This window comes from Tasmannia lanceolata, unplaced genomic scaffold (assembly GCF_043159265.1).
Source record: "Tasmannia lanceolata isolate RefF3 unplaced genomic scaffold, GAP_Taslan_0.1 ptg000003l, whole genome shotgun sequence".
NCBI classification, from domain to species: domain Eukaryota; kingdom Viridiplantae; phylum Streptophyta; class Magnoliopsida; order Canellales; family Winteraceae; genus Tasmannia; species Tasmannia lanceolata.
The window spans coordinates 15,916,228-15,939,065 of NW_027518680.1; the positions used below are offsets into that span (position 1 = coordinate 15,916,228).

Sequence of the window (22,838 nt, forward strand, 5' to 3'; positions counted from 1 at the left end):
AACTCCGAAACTTCCTCAATTCAGAAAAGAATTAGTCACTACATTTAATTACAACCCGTGATTTTGATGAAAAATAGAATTTTATTGTTGAAAAGAACTCCAATGTTCGAGGGTGCATGACGATAAAACTTTTCTAGTAACTAATCCTTGTCGAGGGTGAGTGGTAAGTTTACAGGAAGAAAAACTGATTGAGGAAAGGAAGAGAAAAAGATGTCTGGAAAAGGGGGAAGTTGAAAGTCGTAAGCTAAGCAATATCTACTTCATTTTTAGGAAAATAGCCCTCATTTAAGACTTAATATAAGAAATATATTAAGGGTATTTTAGTAAAGGACTTCGGATCGTGACGACCCATCGGATATTTCTGTCATGTATTGATCACAATCCGAAATTTCTCAGATCTTACGAAGAGGATCCAAAATATGTCCATGGATCCTTCTAATGTGCCTAGATCCTATTTATTAAGATTCGGATTCGGACTATCCATCGAACCATCTGGTCCATTGACACCCCTAATTAAAATGCCATTATATGTTGGGAAATGATATCAGCACAACCATGTTTTGATAATTGCACTAACCCATCTTGTCTTTTATCATTTAAAGAGCTGTCAAACGTTATTGCAGTTACCAAAAAGCTCTCAGAAGCCGATTAAAAATGAAAATACAGGCTGAGTTTCTGCAATTATAAAAACATGGTGGTGCTGATGTCATTTCCCTATATCTTCCCATAATATGCATTTCTACATGTCCAACCGTTATGATAGACCGCACTATTTCTAGTTGGCCGATTGAATCTAAACTGTCCGATGAGTTATGCTCATCGTGTAAGCCCATATAGTCCTTTATTTTTCAAAAAGTAACGTACAGCTTATGCAATACGATGATCCAAACCGTCCATTCAATGTGCCACAACATAAATATGTTGTGCCCAAAAAATGATGATCATAGCGATCCGATCTGTAGAGGAAATGCATACTATGAAAACTTGTATATAGATTAAAGGGTTCGGATCGTCCTATGGAAATTATTTTTGGTCCACAACCTATTTACGTTGTGACCCATCAAATGGAACGGTGTGGATCATTCTATGGTGTAGCCTGTAAGGTACTTTTAAAAAATAATGGACTATACAGGCTTACACAATACAAAATCTACTCTTTCACATGTTTTAAGTTCTAACTTCTAAGTAGGGCTGCAACTTGGGTCGGGTGGGTCAGGTTTTGAAGAACCCAACCCAACCCGAGAAATATCTCTGGTCGGGTCGGGTCGGGTTTTTTTTTCCGGAAAACCCACGATTCCCAAACCCAGCCCTATCCATTATAAATCTCGGGTCGGGTTTTTTTACGTTGACGCAATTTTTTAAGGAAAACTCTTGTTTGACAAGGCAACTCAACTCATAGAAGTAGAAAAACTCAAGCATGGCAAACTCTTTAGTGCATTAACTAATAACTAGTCCAAAGAGAATAAATTGATACATTACCAAATGAAAATGATTTTACTCATATGAGATAACAAGAAACTATTTAGTGCATTAACTATTTAGTTGAAACTTGAAACCCTAGAGCTAAAGTGGGGAAACGAACAAAAGATGGAAAGAGTCACTGTGATTGTGTGCATGCGTGAGTTTTACTTTTAAGTTTTCACTTTTAACGTAACAAAGTTTTAGACAAAAAAAGTACATACTATAACTTAAGTAACTCTGGTCGGATCGGGTTGGGCCCCTTCAAACCCGGCTCGACCTGAGATTCATGCGGGCTTTTGGATCGTTGACCCGGCTCGACCCAAAACCCGAGAAACATGAACCCAACCCAAGCTATTTTCGGGTCGGGTGGTCGGGTAAAACCCGACCCAAGTTGCAGCCCTACTTCTAAGCATGGTTTTAAATTTCGACCGAAATCCGAAATTTCGTTGGAGACCGACACCGAAATCATGAAAACCCGATTCGGAATTTTGGTCGAAATTTCACCAAAAAAACCTATTTTTTAAATTAATTTAATATTTCACCAAAATTTCGACCGAAATTTAATATTGAATAAAATATTCTTTCCTTTGTTTCACGCCGAAATTTCGAAATTTGAGGGGTCCGAAACCCGTACCGAAACCGAAATGTTAAACCATGCTTCTAACTTCTAAGAAATAGACTCGAGTCCTCTTAGCAACGCGTTTGAAACATGTAGGAAACGCCGAGCCGAGCCAACAGCTTTACAATCCAATTAAACCCCAGTTAACTTCTAACCCTTCCCTTTAGTTAAAAATTTAAAACCTCCAAAACTCCATCGCCTATAAATACCCACCCCCGATAAATTAGCCGCGGATTTCCGACCCCCCTATTTCTTCCCCAACACCCCCCTCCTCCCTCCTCTCTCCTCTCGTCATGGAAAACCTCCCCGTAGAAGAACTAACCTCAGGAGCAAGCGGCCGTATAATACACGTATTCCGCAACCTCCGTAGGTCCGTATCTCTACGTTCCGTAAATCGTATCCTCATCTTCCTTCAATCCTTTTTCTTATGGTTCCTCCTCATCTTACCGCGAAACCGCTTATCAAAATCCGCCCTTCCGAAACGGAGAGCGGTTTTCCGGCGGAAGGAGGAGGAGGAGGATGTTTTGAGGCGGAGAGCGCTGGCTGAGGGATTGGAAATGGTGTCGTGGATGGATGATGATGATGAGAGCCAGGTGTGCAGATCTGGAACGTCAATTTTCTTTGGATCGAGGAGGAATGCGTTGTTCTCTCGTTCGTGGATTCCAGTCTCTGGTGATATTAAGTAAGGTCTTGATTCCGTTCTCCCTCACGCGGTTTTGTGTTTCTTTTTGGGCGATGATTTTTTCGCCCCCTTGTAGGATTATGCGCCCCCTTTTAGTTTGATTTGACGTCAGAAAGCGTTAAAGTGTGCCCACAGTTCACGTTAAAAGTGGGGGGCATAATCCTACAGTGGGGGCAAAAAAAATCATGACCCTTCTTTTTTTTTGCCCTTTTTGTTGTTTTGGATTGTGTGATTAGGGTTTTGAATTAGTGGTAGGAATGATTACTGTTTTGATTGAGTTTTTACTTTTATGAGCAATGGAATTTTGCGTTCCTGCTTAATGCCCTGTTCGTTTGAGATTATGACAACCGATGGTGAATCCCCAATCCGATTATTGGACTCATGATTACATTAATTTTGAGTCCAACATTCGGTTTTAGGGCTCACAATCCGTTGCCACAATCTCAAACGAACAGGATTAATTTCTGAACTCTAATGCACCGTTTGAATACATGAATTTTATAATCTAGGATTGTAAAATCCTGGATTTTACAAGCTAAAATCTTGAATTTATAAGCTAAAACCTAGAATTTATAAGCTAAAATCTGGATTTTGAAAGCTAGAAGTTGGATTTTACAATCCTAGATTATAAGAATTTTACAAGCTAAAATCTTGATTTTATAAGCTAAATCCTGGATTAGCTTGTAAAATCCAGGGTTTGGCTTATAAAATCTAGGTTTTAGCTATAAAATCAAGATTTTAGCTGGTAAAATCCATGCATCCAAACAGTTTCTAAGGTTCGATGTAAATTCTTCACTTAGGCAGTTGATTTCTACTTCTTTGGAGCATTTCTCATCCCATTTTATTGGTCGGGCATCTTAATTGGAAGAATTTTGATTGCTTGTTGAAGTTCTGTCTGGTTGTTTTTTCTTTCTTGAATGGTAATTACTGTTTGATTCGTTTGTTTTCTTATTTGTTGTTGACTAACTCGTCAGTGATAAGAACAGCCAATCTTGGTTTCCCACCATTGCTGTCATCATTATCATCAAAAACAGTTTCTCTTTGATACCCAAAAGACCTTGAAACTGTTGTCACAGTCAACAAGGTTGAAACTTCCATGAAAAAACTTCGAATTGGGAGGGCGATCCTTGGGTAGTAAACGTTACCAGACTTAAAAACTTGGGACTGGGAGCCTTGGCAAAAATTAGGCTGAGTACAAAACTGATTATTGGACTTAAATTTACGTTTAGGAACTTTGAGATTATGACAACCGATGGTGAGCCTCCAAACCGATTATTGGACTCAAATTACATTAATATTGACTCCAATAAACGGTTTTAGACTCACAATTGGTTCTCAAAATCCAAAACAAACAGGGCCTTATAAATCATATAGTTTGTAAACCCAAAGTACATGTTGAGATTAAGATTATGGAGTTGTAGCAGACCCAAGTTGAAGATCTATGCAACTGTGGTTATATGCACTTACCAGTGCATTCCCCTGCCATACCTGGTGGCATAATCATTGACTATCATAAGGTTAGCGCAAGCAACAATACATAGTAGGTTGTGTTATTTGGTCTGGAATTTGATGCCTCAACAGTTATTCTTTGTATTAAACCTTGTTATGGTGTTGGTACTTGATGATGCAAGTGTAATAATCGATTCTTGTCTGCTCTTACCAAGTGGCTTACCAAGTACGAGTTGGATCAAGGTTCGATCGATTTCCGCTATGCTAAAGAACTTAGGATTAACCACTTACCAACTTATTGTAGCTCCTAGCTTGTTATTGCAAAAGTACAATATCATATGCTATATGGTAGAACAAATATCATTTAGTGTTACTTAACATAGGCTAATTACAAGTGCCATATTGAAAAATGCAATTTGCGCTAGTGTTTAGACTTTAGAGTTTAGACACTTGGACTTGGACAAGAACTTGGCTAACATAAAAGGGAGTCAATGATTGGTGTGGTCAAATTTTTTATTAACGTGTGTAAGTCCAAGGAGTTTTGAATTTTGATTGACTTGTTAAGTCAAATAATTACCATGTACAATTTTATACCATTTGTTACTATCAAACAACCAATTACTCCAAAAGCTTAAGCGGTTGGAGAAAGGCGTTATTTATCTTTTATACTTTAACACTCCCCCGCACGTGTGGCCCACTTGGCAAACACGTGGCACATGTGGTCCCACTTTGGGCCGACCATCACAAATGGATTTTTGCTATCCGGGAGGTTTGAACTCGAGACCTTTGCTCTGATACCATGTCAAACAACCAATTACTCCCACCAACTTCTCCAAAAGCTTAAGCTGTTGGAGAAAGGCGTTATTTATCTTTTATACTTTAACACTCCCCAGCACGTGTGGCCAACTTGGCAAACACGTGGCACATGTGGTCCCACTTTGGGTCGACCATCGCATGTGGATTTTTGGTATCCGGGAGGTTTGAACTCGGGACCTTTGGCTCTGATACCATGTTAAACTTACCAACTTCTCCAAAAGCTTAGCTGTTGGAGAAGGGCAGTGTTTAATCTTTTATACTTTAGCACTCCCCCTCACGTGTGGCTCACTTGGCAAACACGTGGCACATGTGGTCCCACCTTGGGCCGACCATTGCGTGTGGATTTTTTTTTTTTGACATCGGGGAGGTTTGGACTCGATACCATATGAAACAACCAATTACTCCAAAAGCTTAAGCTGTTGGAGAAAGGCGTTATTTATCTTTTATAATTTACACCTTAACAATTACTTTTGTTTTCTCTCTAATTTCTGGTCTTAAACTTAAAGGCATTCTTCTATGTTTTCAGGGGCATGTTGATTATTATACATGGGCTTAATGAACACAGGTAATGGCAACACACATGGAATTTATTGCCTTGTGCACTTTACATACAATTTCTTTTACCTTTTTTTTTCTTGTCGGTAGCTATGCTATCAAAGTCATGACCTCAAGCTTGCATCAATCGTAACCTCAAGCTTGATTATTCTCTCATTTTATCTTTTGCAATTTGGGTCAAATTGCTCATTATTCTCTGATGGACCTTTTTCAGTGGAAGGTATGCTCAGTTTGCTAGGCAACTAACTGGATGCAACTTTGGAGTATATGCAATGGATTGGATCGGTACATATTCCTACTGGTTACTTTCAGCTCTCATTTTCATTTTTGATTGGTTTTCAGTTGTCGAATTTTTCTTTTTAGATATGTGCATGTGTTATATTTATGGGGCTACCCTTCTTTGAGTGTAGTTTAGTCTTTTGACAAAAGCTTGTATATATATGTCTATGAGGTCTGTATTTTTACTTAATAAAAACTGCAATCACTCTCCATGAAATGTCCCCTCTCTTCCTCTCTTCCTTCCTCTACTCCATTTGATTCAAGTACATTTTACTTGGTATCAGAGTAGACAAGATCACAAGGGTTGGATCTATATAATGAAAGAGGTGCATTATTTCTTTTCCATAGATCTTAATATTCTTACCTTCAAAAATCCCTATGGATGATAAGGATAAGGCTTGCTATACAGTTTTGGGATTTGGCGACGAGTACGTGATGTTTAACACATCAATTATCATGCATTCAGAGTACTCGACATTTTGTGTTCTCCTCTTTCAACCTGATGGTTTCCTATCAACTACAAAGACTTCCGCAAGGCCTCCCACACCACAATTTTCTCCATAGGACACCTTTGAGGCCTTATACACTATCGGCTCCTTTGATTGTGGTTGTGGCCTCGTGGGAGGGATTATGGATGTGGTCATGGTTGAGGCTACCACCAGAACTAGCAGTCGTGGAGTTTCTATAGCCCTAGCCTTCTACCTAGCTACTTCGTTGCTTGTCTTGAGTAGAGTGGTCCCCATCATGGGTTGTTTCCCACTCCACCCGCTGAGTGGCTGATGCCTCTTTTTACCACTGCACTCTCTACTCTCTAGGCTTCACCACAACATATTGTGCCAGCACTACACTTTTGACGATTGTTAGTTGCCAAATAGCCTTTGAAACCATAGAACAATTGAGTGCCATGACTTATTCACCACTTAGATGTTCATTCTTAAGAGAATTCCCTCATGGCTCACTCATATTTTTATATTCGAGAAGTAGTGAACAATTAAACTCTTAATTAGCTCTCCGTCTTCGACTAAGAGAGTGTGTGTGTGCGTGTACGTGTGCGTGTGCGCGCGTGTGTGTGCGTGTGTGTTTAGTTAGATGTAAACATAATTGTTGCATAGATATTGCTCTGTGGAAAAGGAAAGTGTTATGTGATGTCTTTCTAAATTTATTTCCATATAATGTCCAACATATCTGTCTACAATGAGTGGTTGGCCCTATTGTGGATCGCTACATCGCAAAATTTCAATCCAAGAATCGCAAATATCAGATCATTGGGCTGCAAATGGAAGGGTTCAAAAAGGCGTGGTTGGTTGGCCCTTTTGTGGATCGTTGCATCTCAAAATTTCAATCAAACAATTGAAAATATCAGATCATTGGGCTGCAAATGGAAGGGTTCAAAAAGGCATGTTTTGTATTTAAGTTACCATCCATGGGCCATTGAATCAGATTGTTAAGGTCATTCTGTGCAGGGGCGATGGCACTTGAGAGGGAAGGGGGACAATTGCCCCCCTTAATTTTTTTGGGGAAAAAAAATACCTTTATTTTTTAATACTTACCACCTTTTAAAAAAAATACGCCCCCCTTTCCAATCATCCCTAAGATAGAAAAAAAAAATTACTATAATTTTTGCCCCCCCCCCCCCCCCCCCGTGCAAAATTTCTGGTATTGCCCCTGATTCTGTCCATATATTTTTGCACTGTGGCCCATATTTACTGTGGGGCCAGCTAGATTGGACGGTCCTTTATGAATGATGGGTGACAGGCAGATGATTGAAAGTTGAAACAAAAAAGGCTTCTTTTGTTTTAAGAATCTGTTTGCACACCTCCAAGCAAATTGTCTAGATGATATCCTTGTGCCATGTGAGAGTCCTGTTGGGCGGGGCTTGCCTTGTATGATTACTTTTTAATCACTCTCTAAACAGCATTATTGTTGAAAAGCTTGATGAACAGTGTAATTTCCTTGCAATGCTCTCATTCTACATGTACACAAGTGACACATGACTCGGCTGAGTCACATTTTTTTATTCGTGTTTGTATAAAATGCCAATAAATTATCTTCATAAACTGGTTACTGCTTTATTGCCAGTTCTAATTAGTGTCAAGATACATCACAAAATGATCTCTAGTTTTGTAATCTTTTGTAGGCCATGGTGGAAGTGATGGATTACATGGATATGTACCTTCCCTCGATCATGTTGTGGAAGACACTGTAAGTTCTTTCATCATTGTGATTTCACTTCTTTCTTTCAGCATGTCATTGCTCTATCTTGTTTTGAGAACATGGGGTCTGTAGCTTACCTAGAGACATTCGGTTTTGGGTCTGCCTTAAATGTAGCTGAACTCCGATGTTAAAAAGATAGCTTCATTCTGCAATATTTTACTTGCCGACATTCTACTTGATCTCTCTGTATTTCCATTTATACAGGGAACATTTTTGGAGAAAATTAAATCAGAGAATCATGGTATACCATGTTTTCTTTTTGGTCACTCGACAGGTGGAGCTGTGGTTTTGAAGGTAAGATCGTGGAACTGTACTAGTTGAAAGTTTTGACTGGCACTCAATGCAAGGTTTCTCATTGCTCACAATGGTACTTATAGGCAGCTTCATATCCCCATATTGAGGGCATGTTGGAAGGAATTGTCCTGACTTCGCCGGCTCTGCGTGTGAAGCCAGCACACCCAATAGTCGGGGTAATTTTCTTTTTCTCCTCCTTTCTTGTATATAATACATGTGCAACTATGACGGATAGTTTTCTTGGTCAGTTAATTACGCTGTTTGTTTTTTTTATCAACAAACCCAAAGTCAGGCCATTTTTCTTAATTGGAAGCTATATAGGCAACCTTTTGCGGGAATAAGCGGTAAAAAAAAGATTGTGAATCTACAGATTTTTGAGTTTGGTTTGGCTGTGTTGTTGAAGAACTATGACCAAGTCTAGTCAACGAAAAGAATGGGAGAGGAGTGATGGGGAGAACTGGGAGAGGAAAAGGTCGGTAGTTTGATGCTTCCTTTTGGGCTATTTTTAGAAGAACAAGGGAAATCTTTGAGGGGTTGGAAGGAGGGAGTTATAAAAGGATTCATTAAAATTAGTTACTAAAAGCCATAGTTATCACTTCCTAGCTAGATAGGAAGCTCGCTTCCCCCGAAACTCGCTTCCCCCGAAACTCGCTTCGGAAGCTAAGTTCTTCTCGCTTCCCAAATTTAGAAGAAGTGCCTGCCCTACGCGTTTCCTCTTAATTAAGAGTGTTTCCTATTTAGGTGATTATCAATTCCTAATAGAATATTTTGTTCTTTTGATAATTCTGAAGGAGTGTATTTAAAAAAAAAATAGTATATTTAAAACTTGAAAACTCATCTTAATTTTCAAATAAAAATTACATGGATCTTTTTTCAAAAGCTTAACATTAAATATACATGAATAAAACATGTGAAACTGTAATTTCGTAAAAGCTGTAATTCCAATTAGTCATGAACTCTTCTTTTCTACTTGTAATCCTTCTTTTTTTTTGAATGATTTCTACTTGTAATCCTCACCTATGTTAAACTCCTTCTCCTTAACCTACTGCAATCTGACTCTTTCTATGTACTTTTTGGTTGCATCCAAGTTCCAATGAGGCTTATTATATGCTTCACGTTGGCTTTAAATGACTCTTCCCACACATTTTCTGTTTACTTTCTTTAGAGCTTCTCGCTTCCTACATTTTCTCTTTTCTAAACCCATCGCTTCCCGCACTCGCTTCCCACTCTTGTAACTATGTTAAAAACCTCCCATCAAATAGGTGCAAATTACACTAAAAAATCAACTTGGTCCAACAAGTAAACACTTGAGTTCGACTCTTCTTAACCTGGTCTAAGTTTACAAAAAATGGGGTTTCTGCTTAGAATTGAGTAATTGTCCTTTACCAGTACATATTGCCCAATTTCCTCTCTTGGGTATTATAACTAAAGGGGTGTGTATTCATCTGACATATATTGTCTACACATATTTGTGTTGGTATGTGTCAGTGAAATTCATCACCTTTCGGATGTTCATTATTTAATATTTATTATGTTTCCAAAGATTTTAATCCCTGGGGCAGACTGATTTGTTTGTCCGAGTTTTGCTTTGGGACCCTGCTTTTTTGTCAATATTTTAAAAAACTGGACTGGACCAGCTGGTATGGCTGGGTACAACCTGAACCAGCAATTGTTGTGGTGCGGTGGGACCAACCTTCCTCAGATGTCTGAAAAGTGCATGAGACATTCTATTCAACTGCCAAACTGCCAAACCAGATGAAATTTGGTTCTATTCTGCTAGAGATGTAAATTGCCCATATAGCATGGGGTTCTATAGGGCAAGAGAAAATCCTCCATTGGAGGTGGTTTTCATGCCACTAGAATTACAAAGAAAAGCCTTGTTAAAGATTTTGTCTTGGAATCATAGTTGTAAATTCCGTTTCGGTCACCATTTCGTTTTGGCCACCGAAACGAAATTTCGGTGGGATTTCGGTCATTTCGGTGCATTTCGGTCGAAACTTTTCGTTCACACAAAAAATATATTAAAAAATATGAGAAAAATTCAAAAAATATAAAAAATCAATAGAAAAAGATGAAAAACTAATAAATAGTCCAAAATATGTGTCCCAAAAGGCATATTCATTACTTAAACACATAAAGTCTTGCACAAGTCCAACTGATGGTCTGATACATAGAAAAACATAAAAAAAAAGAGATACATGAATGTGAAACATAGACAATAGCTAGTAGCAACAACTCTCAATCATTATAACCCGGATGATCATACTCAATGTCTTCTTCGTCGTCGCCGTCGCCGTCGTCGTCACCACCTGGACCACCAATAGGGACATCTTCTTCAAGAGGCATGAGAAAGTCGTCGTCGTCATCCCCGGCCCCAACCACAGCAGTAGGTGCTTCAAGATTTTCCCACCCAATGTCTTCCGGCGTGAATATGACATCTTCTTCTTCTGCAACCCAATCCATCATGACATCCAGATAGTCTATGCTCAAAGGGTCACTAGTGGTAGATGATTTCCTCAACAAGTCCCTGAAAAGGAAAACATTAAGTTTAATGTCAAAGGTTAAACTTAAAAGCTTAAAGTGATGGGGTGAGAGTTGAAAACATTATATTACGTTGTATACCTTTCTCGAAACTTAAGATTGTAATGGACAAACACCAAGTCATCTAATCTCTGGTGCTCCAACCTATTTCTCTTTGCAGAGTGAATGTGTTCGAAGGTGCTCCAATTCCTTTCACACCCAGTAGCACTGCAGGTCTGACTGAGGATTCTGATCGCAAAGGTCTGTAATTCTTCCACGTCACCTCCGAATTGATTTCACCATGCAACTGTAAAGTAAAAAATAGTAAAGCATTATTTGTTGAGAAACTGAAAGTTAAAATGAATTATACTTAATCAAACAAACAACTCAAATATACCTGGTCCCAATTTCGTTCGGTTGCGGATTGCAAGCTTCATTCCAAACATACCCTTAGCCTCTTGATAATCCTCAATCTGATTGGTGATGAGTTCTTGTGTAGCTTCATCAGGTACCAGTCGAATGATGCATGCCAACAAGCCTCTGGTTACTTCACTTTGCCTAGAGAAGGTAGGAGTGAAAAAGAGAGCAGGGTTAAGAAAATATCCTGCTGCATGGAGGGGACTGTGGAGTTGCCTATCCCATCTTTGGTCGATGATCCTCCAGATGGGCATGTAATCTGATTTTCTCTTCAACCTCTCCTTGATGTTCTCTTTGGCCTTATCCATGGCCTCATATAGGTAACCCATCGCCGGTTTGTCCTGCCGATCTACCAAACGCAGCACTCTCACTAAAGGCTCGCTGATGTTTAGAATGTACTTGCATTGGTCCCAAAAAGATTTATCCAACACAGTACTAACTACCCTTCACTCAGTGGGTGTTGGACAAACCTACTAGTACTATACTCATCAGACACAAACATCTGCTGAAGTGCTTTCCGATTCAACACCAGACTTTGTATGCTAATGAAATTTGTAGCAAATCTGGTTGCAGCAGGGCGGCACAACTCCTTCCCACTTATGAACTTCTTCCTCATCAAATTCAAGAGGCTTCCATGGTTGTAGATGAACTTTGTAATCGTCCGAGCCCTCTCAATTGTGGTTGCTATGTGAGGAAATACAGTCGGTTTGCACAGATGCTCCAAGATGAGATCTAAGCAATGAGCTGCGCACGGAGTCCAGAAGAATGTACCAAACGCGGCTTCTAGTCTTTTCCCAGCAGCTTTGTAACTTGGCTCACTGTCAGTTACAAATTGCACCACATATTCCGGATTCACCTCTCCGACAATCTTTTCTAAGATATTGTATAATTCATCGGTATTCTTCACTATGCCAAATGCATCAACGGATTTGAGGAATATGACTCCTTTAGGGCAGTACACCAAAAAGTTGATTAGGGAACGTTGTTTGGTGTCTGTCCATCCATCTGCCATAATGCTACAGCCAGTGTATCTCCATGACATCTTAATCTCCTCCAAATAGTTGTTTACCTCATCCACTGTATTCTTCAAAATGGAACCCCTTAAAGCATGATAAGTAGGTGCCTTATAACCCGAACCCACGGCATTCACAACATCAAACATAGGTTGCCAGAAAGGTGAATTGGCAACGTTGAAAGGGAGATTAGCATCGTAGCAAAGCATGCCAACCGACATGTCTGCTCTATCCATTGTTTCTTTGGTAGCCAAAGCACTTTTAATGCTTGGCTGGGCTCCAGGGGTTGTTTGTGGTGCAAAGAAATTCTTGATCCCTCCTGTGATTCCCTTCTTCTTCCTCTTTGTACCACTCGGTTCTACAAGAACTTCCTTACCTCTTCGTTGAGGCAATTGTGTGCCAATGTCTTCTTCATCCTGCTCTTCTTCTTCGTCTGGTGTGCCATAAAAACCTCCAACCTCTGCTCTGGATAGGCTCATCCTAGCCCTTTCTTTTCTCTTTGCATCTAAAAGTTGCTTCATTCGATATTTTACATATTCAGTCACTTTTTTGCATGATGCTACTTCACCAGGAACAGCCGCTAAATGTTCTTTCAAGCGGGTTATACCTCCACCCGATATGACTGGCACAGAATATGCAAGTTACTTTATTTTTTTGACCCGGAACCAATGTACCATAAGCCCATGCCGGGTCATCCGATCTAGCGGGTGCCGAACCAATAGAGGATGCTCCTGCAGAAGATCCCGAGCCCGACCCACTCATTCTGAAATGAAGTAGAAGAAGGGGAAAAATGAATTAGAAGAAAGAAAATTGAAACAAATTACAAAAAAATGAAGTAGAAGGGGACAAATGAAGTAAGAAATAAAAGAAAGAAAATTGAAACAAATTACAAAAAAATGAAGTAGAAGGGGACAAATGAAGTAAGAAATAAAAGAAAGAAAATGAAAAGAAATAAAGAGAACCTTGAGGTTGAACTTGATTTGAAGAGAATAAGATAATATTAGCCTTCCCTCACTTGAAATTTGTAGTGTAACTTGTAAGCCTTCACTTGAAATTTGTAGTGTAACTTGTAATTTGCAAGCCTTAGGAAATAGTTCTTGTAGTTGTAAGTTGAAGGTAGGCCTTCCCTTTGCTCCAAAATGGATTTGGATTGAGTTGAAGAAGAGTGTAGATTTGTAGGAAATTTATTAGAATAGATAGTGTAAGTGAAAGTAGAAAAGAGAAGGAGAATCACTTATGTGAAGGTGGAGGAGAAGAAGGTAGGGAAAATGTTATTTATAGAGTTTTTTATTGTTTGTGCAAGTAAAAATGACTAGAATACCCTTCCCAACAGCTATAAACGGTCACATTTGGAGGCTAAAATGGTCAAAATCCCAAAAGAGCCGTTACAGGGGCATTGATGTAATTTCTGCAAAAAACAGTCAAACTAGCCGTTATAGCCAATTTCGGACGAAATTCAAAATTTCGTCCATTTCGAACAAAATCCGAAATTTCGGTCAATTTTGAACGAAATGACCGAAATTGACCGAAATTTCGGACGAAAAGAAATTTTGAAGATTTCGTTTCGTTTTCGTTCCCGAAAACGAAAAGTTTCGTCCATTTCGGACGAAACGAAACGAAATTTATAACCTTGCTTGGAATCGATGATGTTGATTGCAATGCCCAAAGAGAGTGAAGGGCTTCTTTAGATACCACCAAAATGTGTCTGGTTTTGTAAGATTATTTTAAGGTAATCTAATTTGCAAATGAGACTTTTAAGGCCACTTTGGAAGCCATTAGCTAAGATACGTATAAAGCTATTATAACTATTATTTGTTTATAGGATCATATGTAAATATTTAGGAGTATCCAAAGAGGCCTAATGTCTTCGAATATGTTATCAGTGGTAATGCCATAATAGTGATGGCGGCAATATGGCTGCAGCAACAATGGAGGGTGTGGAGATTTGGAGAGAGGCATGTGGAGTGGTGTAGGGAGCCGGAAATGCTTTGACCTGTTAAAAAGAATAGCTTTTCGCCACTTTTTTGCTCTTTTTTTTTAGCATTTTTGTTAACTTTTTTTTTTTTTTTCTTAAAATGTTATAAACTCGGTATGGCATCATGGTTGGACCAGCTTGAACTCTCGGTTTAACCGATTTAAACGAAACCATCTAATCGAATAATAATCCAGTTTTCAGAACACTGTTTTGTATACAGTTTTAACAAATACTAATGCTTTCATAGTTTTAACAAATACAACACCAGACCCACTCTACTAATGGGCATTTCTTTCAATGTCTTGCAGGCTGTGGCTCCTATATTTTCTCTTGTTGCTCCCAAGTTTCAATTCAAGGGTGCTAATAAAAGAGGCATTCCAGTGTCAAGGGACCCTGCTGCCCTGGTGGCCAAGTACTCTGACCCATTGGTCTATACTGGCCCGATAAGGGTTCGAACGGGCTACGAGATCCTCCGCATCTCCTCACACCTAATGCAGAACATGAAATCCGTCACCGTCCCATTCTTGGTTCTTCACGGAACGGCAGATAAAGTTACCGATCCTTTGGCTTCACAGGATTTGTACAATGAAGCTGCCTCAGAATTCAAAGACATAAAGCTCTATGAGGGCTTTTTGCATGATCTTCTTTTCGAGCCTGAGCGTGAAGAGATTGCGGCCGACATCATTGACTGGATGGAGAAGAGACTCGAGGGCCGAAGCCTGTGAGAATCATTGGTAAATGATGGTAAATATTGTTCTTGTGATCAGCTTTAGCATTTATGGGGGCAAGTGTGCTGATCTGATTTAAAATTCAAAATCATTTCATCTGTACTGGGTTTCTTATATGAATAGGATTTAAGCTTGTATTATATAACAGTACATTTTCTTTTTCTTTTTTATATATGGATAGGAATGAAACTTGTCTGAAACCTAGATATAGTGGGTGCATTGTAGCGCAGATTACATATTTATCTCTGAAAAAACATTAGTTGTTGATGATTTTCTGTATTGTTCCCCTAATGGTATCTAGTTCTCTTATGACTCTGCATCTTTGGGCCAGCTTGGGTGTTTTGTTGTTTTCTATTTCCTTTTCTCTGAGGATCTGTATCAAAATTAAAAATTCACTTTGTTTTCTGGTTCTCTTGCTCACCTTGCTGTATGAATAGAAAGCGAATCCAGCTTTCGCCCTTGAATTATCACTGTGAAATATTCAATAAAACAAAAATTGGGTAAGATAATATTCCAAGAAAAAAAATTCATGGTAGCCAAACGTGAGCTTTGTTTCTTTTGACCTTCTCCCCCACAGGCTCTACCTTCTCTCACCACTTGGAAAAACTAATTTATCATTAAAAAAAATCATGGTTTTTAAACGCGGCCTAAATGAAAAATATCCCCTTACTTTATTACACACGAGAGGGAGATTTTACTTGCAGTGGATTTGAAGCAATGGAGAAATTAACATTAAAGCTACCGCACATTTCCTCAATACCTAAGTTCAAGTGGTTGTTTCTTGAACTGAATCCATTGGTAATAAGAGTAAAGAAAAAAAAAACCCACATAAGAGATTTAACAAACATATTTGGAAATCTAATTAACATAGGGCAATGATAAATTCACTCCCTTGAAAGAAGAATACTCCCCCAAGAAAGAAAAGAGAGGGAAAGAAAATCAAAATAAAGAATTAAAGAAAAATAATAATAAATAAGTAGAAGAACCCAAATGGTGCTTATAAAGAGCACTTACATGATAAAACATAGAAATAAATTAAAATAACTATGGAAGGAGATATGTGTAGAATATTCTAACCTAATTACTAATCATATCTAGTATCCTAATCAATCTAGGTTACCTCTTCTAGCCAACTTGCCTAGTATAATAAGATAATCCAACGGTGAGATCTCCACACAATCTACCAATGAGATCTTATGAGATCTCACATATTCTAACACTTAAGGCTACTGATGTTGGCACTACCAAGTTTTAATAATTGCACAACCCCAGCTTGTCTTTTCTTTTTTTAAACAACTGTCAAATGTTATTATAGTTCCCAAAAACCTCTCAAAAGCCAACTAAAAAGCAAAACACAAGCTAAGCTTGTGCAATTATTAAAACATCGTAGTGCCAAATACTCTTATTTTTTAGAGGTTTTTGGGAACTTTAATAACATTTGGCAGTTGTTTAAAAAAGAAAAGACAAGCTGGGCTTGTGCAATTATTAAATATGGTAGTGCCAAAATCACTAGCCATCACTTAAATACTCTTATTTTTTTAATAAATTACAAAATTACCTAAATACTAGTATTTTCAAATTTCAAAATAAAAAGCATTCTTACCAGGTTGGGTTTCCAAAGGCCCAACCCGGAAAAAAATCGGGTTGGTTTTTTACAACAATAACCCAACCAAATATTCTATAATGAAAACCCAACCAGTTCCAAAATCGGTTGAGCCTGCTTCAGGTTGAGCCGATCCGCCCCTAGACGAATGCATAGCTATTGGTGGGGCCTAACAAGTGAATGCTCATTGATAGACCTGGCAAACGCGACCCGTGCCCGCGGGTCGACCCGACCCACCCGCAAATTTGCTGGCACGGGTCAGAGTTTTAGTGACCCGTCAAAACTAACCCGCGGGTGACCCAACCCGCAAAAACACGGGTCGGGTCGGGTCAACCCGCGGGCACCCGCTTTTTTAAGGGTGGTGATTTTGTTATGCTAATCTAGTTAGATGGCTTTTTTTTCTAATGCCAAGGATGGTGATTTTGTCATTCTAATCTATTTTTAAGGGTTTGATGCCTGAATAAGTTATGGCTAGCACCATAGGTTGATCCCAACCCTCCCATTTGAATGTTAGAGGGTTGATCATTTGATCCTAACCCTCTATAGATCGGAGGGTTAGGATCAACCTATTGAAATGATTTTTGGGGCAACACCTATTTAGCTTGTGGGCCATCTAATGGACGGTTTGGATCATCCCACGGTGCCGGCCATACCGCCCTCATCAAAATCCAGTGATAACATTTCCCAAAATAAGCAACTGTTTGAATTTACAGGTGACCCGCGGGTCACCTAAATTCTGACCCGCAAAAATGCGAGTCATTTCCTCACCCGACCCGTGTGACCCGCACCCGCATCACCCAAGGGTTGACCCGGCCCGACCCACCCGTTTACCAGGTCTAGGTCTACTTATTGAGCACAAAACTGTGGTGCTGTAGAAAACTATGTTGTTGTAACAAAAGGAAAAGCAATAAATAGGATGATTTCATTCAATTAAATAGGTACATAGATATACAAAATACAAGACCAAATTAAATCCCTAAATCAAGGGATAAGTAAGGAAAGAATAAAAGAGAAATAAATTAGTATCTTATTACATAGTGCACATGATTTAATTTTCCAATATCCTTGTTTCCAATGTTGCCGAGCATGCCAAAGTTAGCTAGATTTCCAACATGCCAAAGTTGCCTAGTTTTCCAATATTGCAGAGTGTTGGTGCAAATAGGGAAAATTGTAAAATGAAAACTGCAAATATATGAACTTAAAGAAAGATGGAAAAGACCAAATCGAATATAGATGATTCTCAATATATGTTGAGCTGCTATACGTCTTCTAACGCTTCGCTTAAGACGTTATTCGGCCTTATTCCGGTGCAAGGATCTGACGACCGAACCGTTTCCAGGAACAACAACTAAGTGTTGGTGTGCACCTACCAAATACTTTAAAGGCAAAGCTTCGAGTCTCTTTAGTTAAGCAAATCGGGCTCTACACAGCACTTTGAGCCTTCTTGTGTGGACTTTAATCTCACACCAAAATATAGGACACACCCTTGGTTGGCTTTTCCTTTCTCACACCACAACAATGGTAGAGAACCTTTCTCCTTTCTCTCTTTTCTCACATTTGAAAATCTGTACTTTTTCTCTCTATTTAGAAGCTAGCTAAGAGTCTCTTCATTATTTTTGGAATCACCCTTAATGAGAGCACTTAAGACATTCAACTAAAATGAGAAAACCAAAGAGCCACCATTAAGGGAATACAAAGAGTCACCAAGAACTGTTTTGTCATTTTGTGAATGACTCTTGAAGTACTAAGGAATATGAAAAGCCATCTTAAAGCCTCAACCCTTTTATTAATATTTGAAACTTAATTTTGGATACAAAATCCAACACATAGCTTACTAATATTGCATAGCTTGCTAACATCATTGTTGCCGATAATAAGATATCCAAAATCTATCCTTTCCAATAATAAACCAGCCAGGGGTGGAGCAAGGAATTTGTTATAGGAGGCCAAAAAATGGTTGTTATAGCATGTTAGGGCTCACCATTTTACACATCATGTTTTGATGGGAGGGCCACCATCTCCCCCAAATCCATGCATAAGGTGGAGCCCATAATTTACCCCTCATATTTTGGTATAGAGGGCCACTACTTTACGCCGTGCATAGCACGGTCCAAGAATGTTAGTAATTTAATCAATTCCAAGCACCCCAATTCCTGAGATTTTATATGCGAGTGAAGTGAAGAATTTTAGAGAATTTCTATTATTCTTGAATAAATTACAAAGAGTAGGTTAGTGCTTATATAGAGCACTTACATGATAAGGATAGAAGGGAAATCAAGATAACTATAGAAGAAAGAATCCTAATCAAATCTACTTTTCTAATATTTCTCACTTGCCTCTTCATATCCACTTGCCTAATCTATGTAGTCTCCTCATTTAGCCAACATACCCAATCTACCTCCAAGATGATCTAACGGTGAGATCTAAACACAATCCAACCTTTGGATCCCACATATTCTAAAAGTCCAGTATTTTTCAAAAAGAAAAAAAAAACTGTGGGGCCCATTTCATTGGATGATCCAAACCACTCATTTGTTGGGCCATAATATAAATAGGTTGCACTGTGTAAATCATCTCCATAGGTTGATCCTAACCATCTGGTCTGTAGAGGTTTCAATTCAGGCAATCTCATCATACATAAGAGGGTTAGGATCATCCTATGTAGATGATTTACCGTGTGCAACCTATTCACATTGTAGCCAAAGAAGTGAACAATTTCGATCATCTTATGAAGTGGGTCCACAGTACTTTTTGAAAAATACTAGACTTTATATGCACACAACATATACAATCTCGAGTTTTTATACGGTGTAAGCTTGTATAGTCCAGTGTCTGTCAAAAAGTGTTCTATAGGCGGCACTGTTGGACGATATCATTTTCATAGGATGATCCTGCCTTCGGATCTATAGAGGAACTTCATATTACGAAAAAATCTATAGATTGAAGATGATTTTTTTTTACCATTTCAAAAAAATTGAAGATGATTTTTTGGCGCAACAACTATTTACGTTGTGGCCCGTCAAATGGACCATTTGGATCATCATATACTTTGAGCCGTCTAGTGCACTTTGAAAAATAAAGAACTAAATGGGCTTACACCTTATAAAAACTATAAAATCTGATAAACCTATGTAGCTAGCTGCCGTGCCATTCATTTCCTCGGCCACTTATTCAATATTTTTTGTCAGTTACAGATAGAGAGAGAGAGAGAGAGAGGCTTTGCATATAAATTCATCTCCGTATGAGGATCAGCCTCTATAGATATCATATGGAGATATTTATTTACATTGGGGACATTAAATGAACGATTTGGATATTGGAATAACTTCACTCACAGTGAATTTTCTAATAAATATGCATTTATCTGGTCTGTTCGAAGGTGCACGAGTTTTACAGTGGGGCCCACCTTGTTCAAAGATCTAAACCATTCAATTGTTAGGCCCCCAAAATAAATATGTCGTACCACGAACTTCAACTCCATTGGATGATCCTAACTCTTCAATCTATAGAGATTTCTATATGCTGTAGTTTATGTATAGTTTACAAGGGTAAGATCATCCGATGAATTTAAAAAAAAAAAAAAATCATCCATTGAAGTTGTTTTTTGGGGGAACAATCTAGTAACATTGGGCCCAACAACTAATGGTTTGGATCTTCAAACAAGGTGGACCACTTATTATATGACACCTATATGTATAAGGTATGTTTAGAAAATTCATTGGGACCACTTTGTTTGAAGATCCAAAGCGTTCATTTGTTGAACGTCAACATCCGATCTAGTACGACGGCACCTTATATAAAATCTCTAAGGATCGAAGGGTTAGTGACCATTCTTTGGTTGTGAGAACCCTACTCTGTTCAAAGATCTAAACAATTTACTTGTAAGACTCTCTACCTTTTGTAGAGGAAGAGAGAGGGAGAGCGGTGTACTGGTTTGGGACTTCTGAAGCCCAAGGCCCACAGCCCGTACAAAGCCCACAAGGGGGGGAATTTACCAGCCCCAGGCGCTGATAAATTCGCACCCTCAGTAAGATAATTCGCAACCCTGTAATGTTAAAGAGTTAAAATATGTCACATAGTACTTCAACGCCTTTTTTAACGTTCAAGCGGTGCGAATTATCCTATAGGAGGTGCGAATTTATCAGTAAACCGTAAAATATTTCAAACCGCTTCTCCCTTAGTTTACTTGTATAAATAAGAGAGAGAGAGAGAGAGAGTGAGAGACAGCTTTGTTCGTGGTACAAAATTTCAGAGAGAGAGAGAGAGAGAGAGAGAATTTCTTGGTTGGGATTTTCAGTCGAAATGACGGACGGTCCTCTCTTCAACAACATTCTTCTCGGAGGTCGTGGTGGAACCGTGAGTCTCTCTCTCTAGGGTTAGGGTTAGGGTTTTCTTTTCTTTCTCCTTTGTTGCAATGTCTATATTTATTACGAATAGAATTTGTTTCAGTTCTTCTTCTACTCCTAGGGTTTCGAATTTTGAGATTTTTTTCTCGGAATCTGGAAATAAACAAGAAAGATGTTGGTAGAGTATAAATGGTTTTAGGGATTTTTTATTATTATTATGAATAGTATTTGTTTCAGTTATTCTATTCCTAGGGTTTGGAATTTTGGGATTTTTTTCTCTGAATCTGGAATTTAAGAAGAAAGATTTTGGTAGAGTGTAAATGGAATTAGGGTTTGTTATAGGTATTGATTTTAATGTGTGTTTGGGAATGGTACAGAATCCAGGGCAGCTGAGGGTGCATTCGGGAGGGATAGTATGGAAGAAACAAGGAGGAGGGAAGGCGGTTGAGGTTGACAAGGGTGATATTGTTGGGGTCACATGGATGAAGGTCCCAAGGTCCTTTCAGATTGGTTTTAGGATTAAGGATGGTTTGTTCTACAAATTCACCGGGTTCCGTGAGCAGGTGATTCTTCAATTATGTACTTATTGATATTGATTTCTGTCATTCTTGTTGTTTTTGGTTGGTGGGATGTAATGGTTTGTAAAATTTGGGATTCTGGTTTTGGTTTTTTTTGCTTCCTTTGTTAGTTTTAGCACGAATGCTTATTGGTTAAGAACATTCTAGGGGAGGATGAGAAGAAATCCCATTTGTATCAATATAATCACCCCAGAACAGGAAAAGCAAAGGGGAAAAGAAAATTAGGAAGCGACACAAAAAATATATATTTTATCAACAAAATATAACACCAAAAAGATTGAACAAAGAACCCCGCTACCACACTCCTTAGAATATGAGAAAAAACAGAGTATGTGGCACAAAAAGGAAAAGAGGATAGTTTGAGGCATAAAAGGAATTGAAACTAATTTGAAGTCATTAAAGTAATAAAAAACTATTCAAAAGCTAATTCAAGCAAGCGAAACTGATCAAAAGATGAGAAAAGAATTCTGTGCAATCATAAAAAGCATGAGAAGGTAAATGGTGATGCAGAAAAGGTTGTCATTCTTCTCCTCTTTGAAGCTAAATTCTCTGTTGATCTCCATTTTCATTGTTGAAGATGGGAAAATTTCTCTATTTTGGAAGAGAACAAAAAAACTTAAAAATAGGAAGAAGGGTGTTTACTAGCTACTTTCTTTGAATTCTTCTCTCTTTCTTTTGTCACTTTGGAGGAAATGGAAACTTGTGCAGAAGATGGTCCCTTTTTTTTGGCCTTTTTATGGTGCATTGAGATTTACCATTCCAAAAAAAAAAAAAAAATGCTGCATTGAGAGTGAAAAATTCAATTAGTTGGGTTATTCTGGAAATATAGCCTGCCTTCTTCGACACTTCTCATTCTCCTATCTTCGGAGTGGACGAAACGAAACTGGCAAAACAAAATCACTTGGAGCAACTCCGCTTCGCTCTGAAAATTTGGCGCAAAATAAAGCCAAATAGTAATCGAGATTCTGAATTTGGAGATACAGGCAGAACAGGTATGATTTATTGAGTGCCATTCTCCTTTGTTTTCTTTCTCTGCGATGGAAAAAGCAAAGAAGCACTCCCAAGAATTGTTAAAGAATGAGACCATAATAGCCATTAGTGGTCCAAGTTAGGGAAGACCCGAATTGAAATGCGTTGAAAAAAATAAGGAAGGGTATGCTAATTTTTTAGATGGAAAGGATTTCATTGAAATTTTAGTGTTTTGTGAGGGGTTTCATGTTGTCCCTTCCCATTCGTTTCTTTTATCACCTTAAATTTTTTACTTGTAGGTTCGTTGCTTTATTATTCAT

The 22,838-nt window shown here is 38.5% G+C and overlaps 2 protein-coding genes across 2 annotated transcripts in view; both read left to right on the forward strand.

The window, feature by feature from the left end:
- The first annotated feature begins 2,301 nt into the window (after window positions 1-2,301).
- On the forward strand, window positions 2,302-15,331 carry LOC143852460 (alpha/beta-Hydrolases superfamily protein). The gene is made up of 7 exons (XM_077361846.1): window positions 2,302-2,762; window positions 5,554-5,592; window positions 5,797-5,867; window positions 7,999-8,063; window positions 8,280-8,369; window positions 8,453-8,545; window positions 14,603-15,331. Exons 1-7 carry the CDS (start codon window positions 2,374-2,376, stop codon window positions 15,017-15,019), a joined length of 1,164 nt encoding a protein of 387 aa, XP_077217961.1. The 5' UTR covers window positions 2,302-2,373; the 3' UTR covers window positions 15,020-15,331.
- A 5,491-nt stretch (window positions 15,332-20,822) lies between these two features.
- Window positions 20,823-22,838, forward strand: part of HMG (high mobility group) — a 34,241-nt gene continuing 32,225 nt past the window's right edge. The window contains exons 1-2 of the mRNA XM_077361854.1: window positions 20,823-20,981; window positions 21,349-21,534. Coding sequence (XP_077217969.1) covers window positions 20,928-20,981; window positions 21,349-21,534 — 240 coding nt within the window. The 5' untranslated portion in view covers window positions 20,823-20,927. The remainder of the gene's footprint in view (window positions 20,982-21,348; window positions 21,535-22,838) is intronic.

Coding starts and splice junctions, on each gene's coding strand:
- LOC143852460 (XM_077361846.1), top strand. CDS start 2,374: ATGGAAAACCTCCCCGTAGAAGAACTAACCTCAGGAGCAAGCGGCCGT. Junction 2,763..5,553: donor CCAGTCTCTGGTGATATTAA/GTAAGGTCTTGA, acceptor CTATGTTTTCAG/GGGCATGTTGATTATTATAC. Junction 8,064..8,279: donor ATCATGTTGTGGAAGACACT/GTAAGTTCTTTC, acceptor CCATTTATACAG/GGAACATTTTTGGAGAAAAT.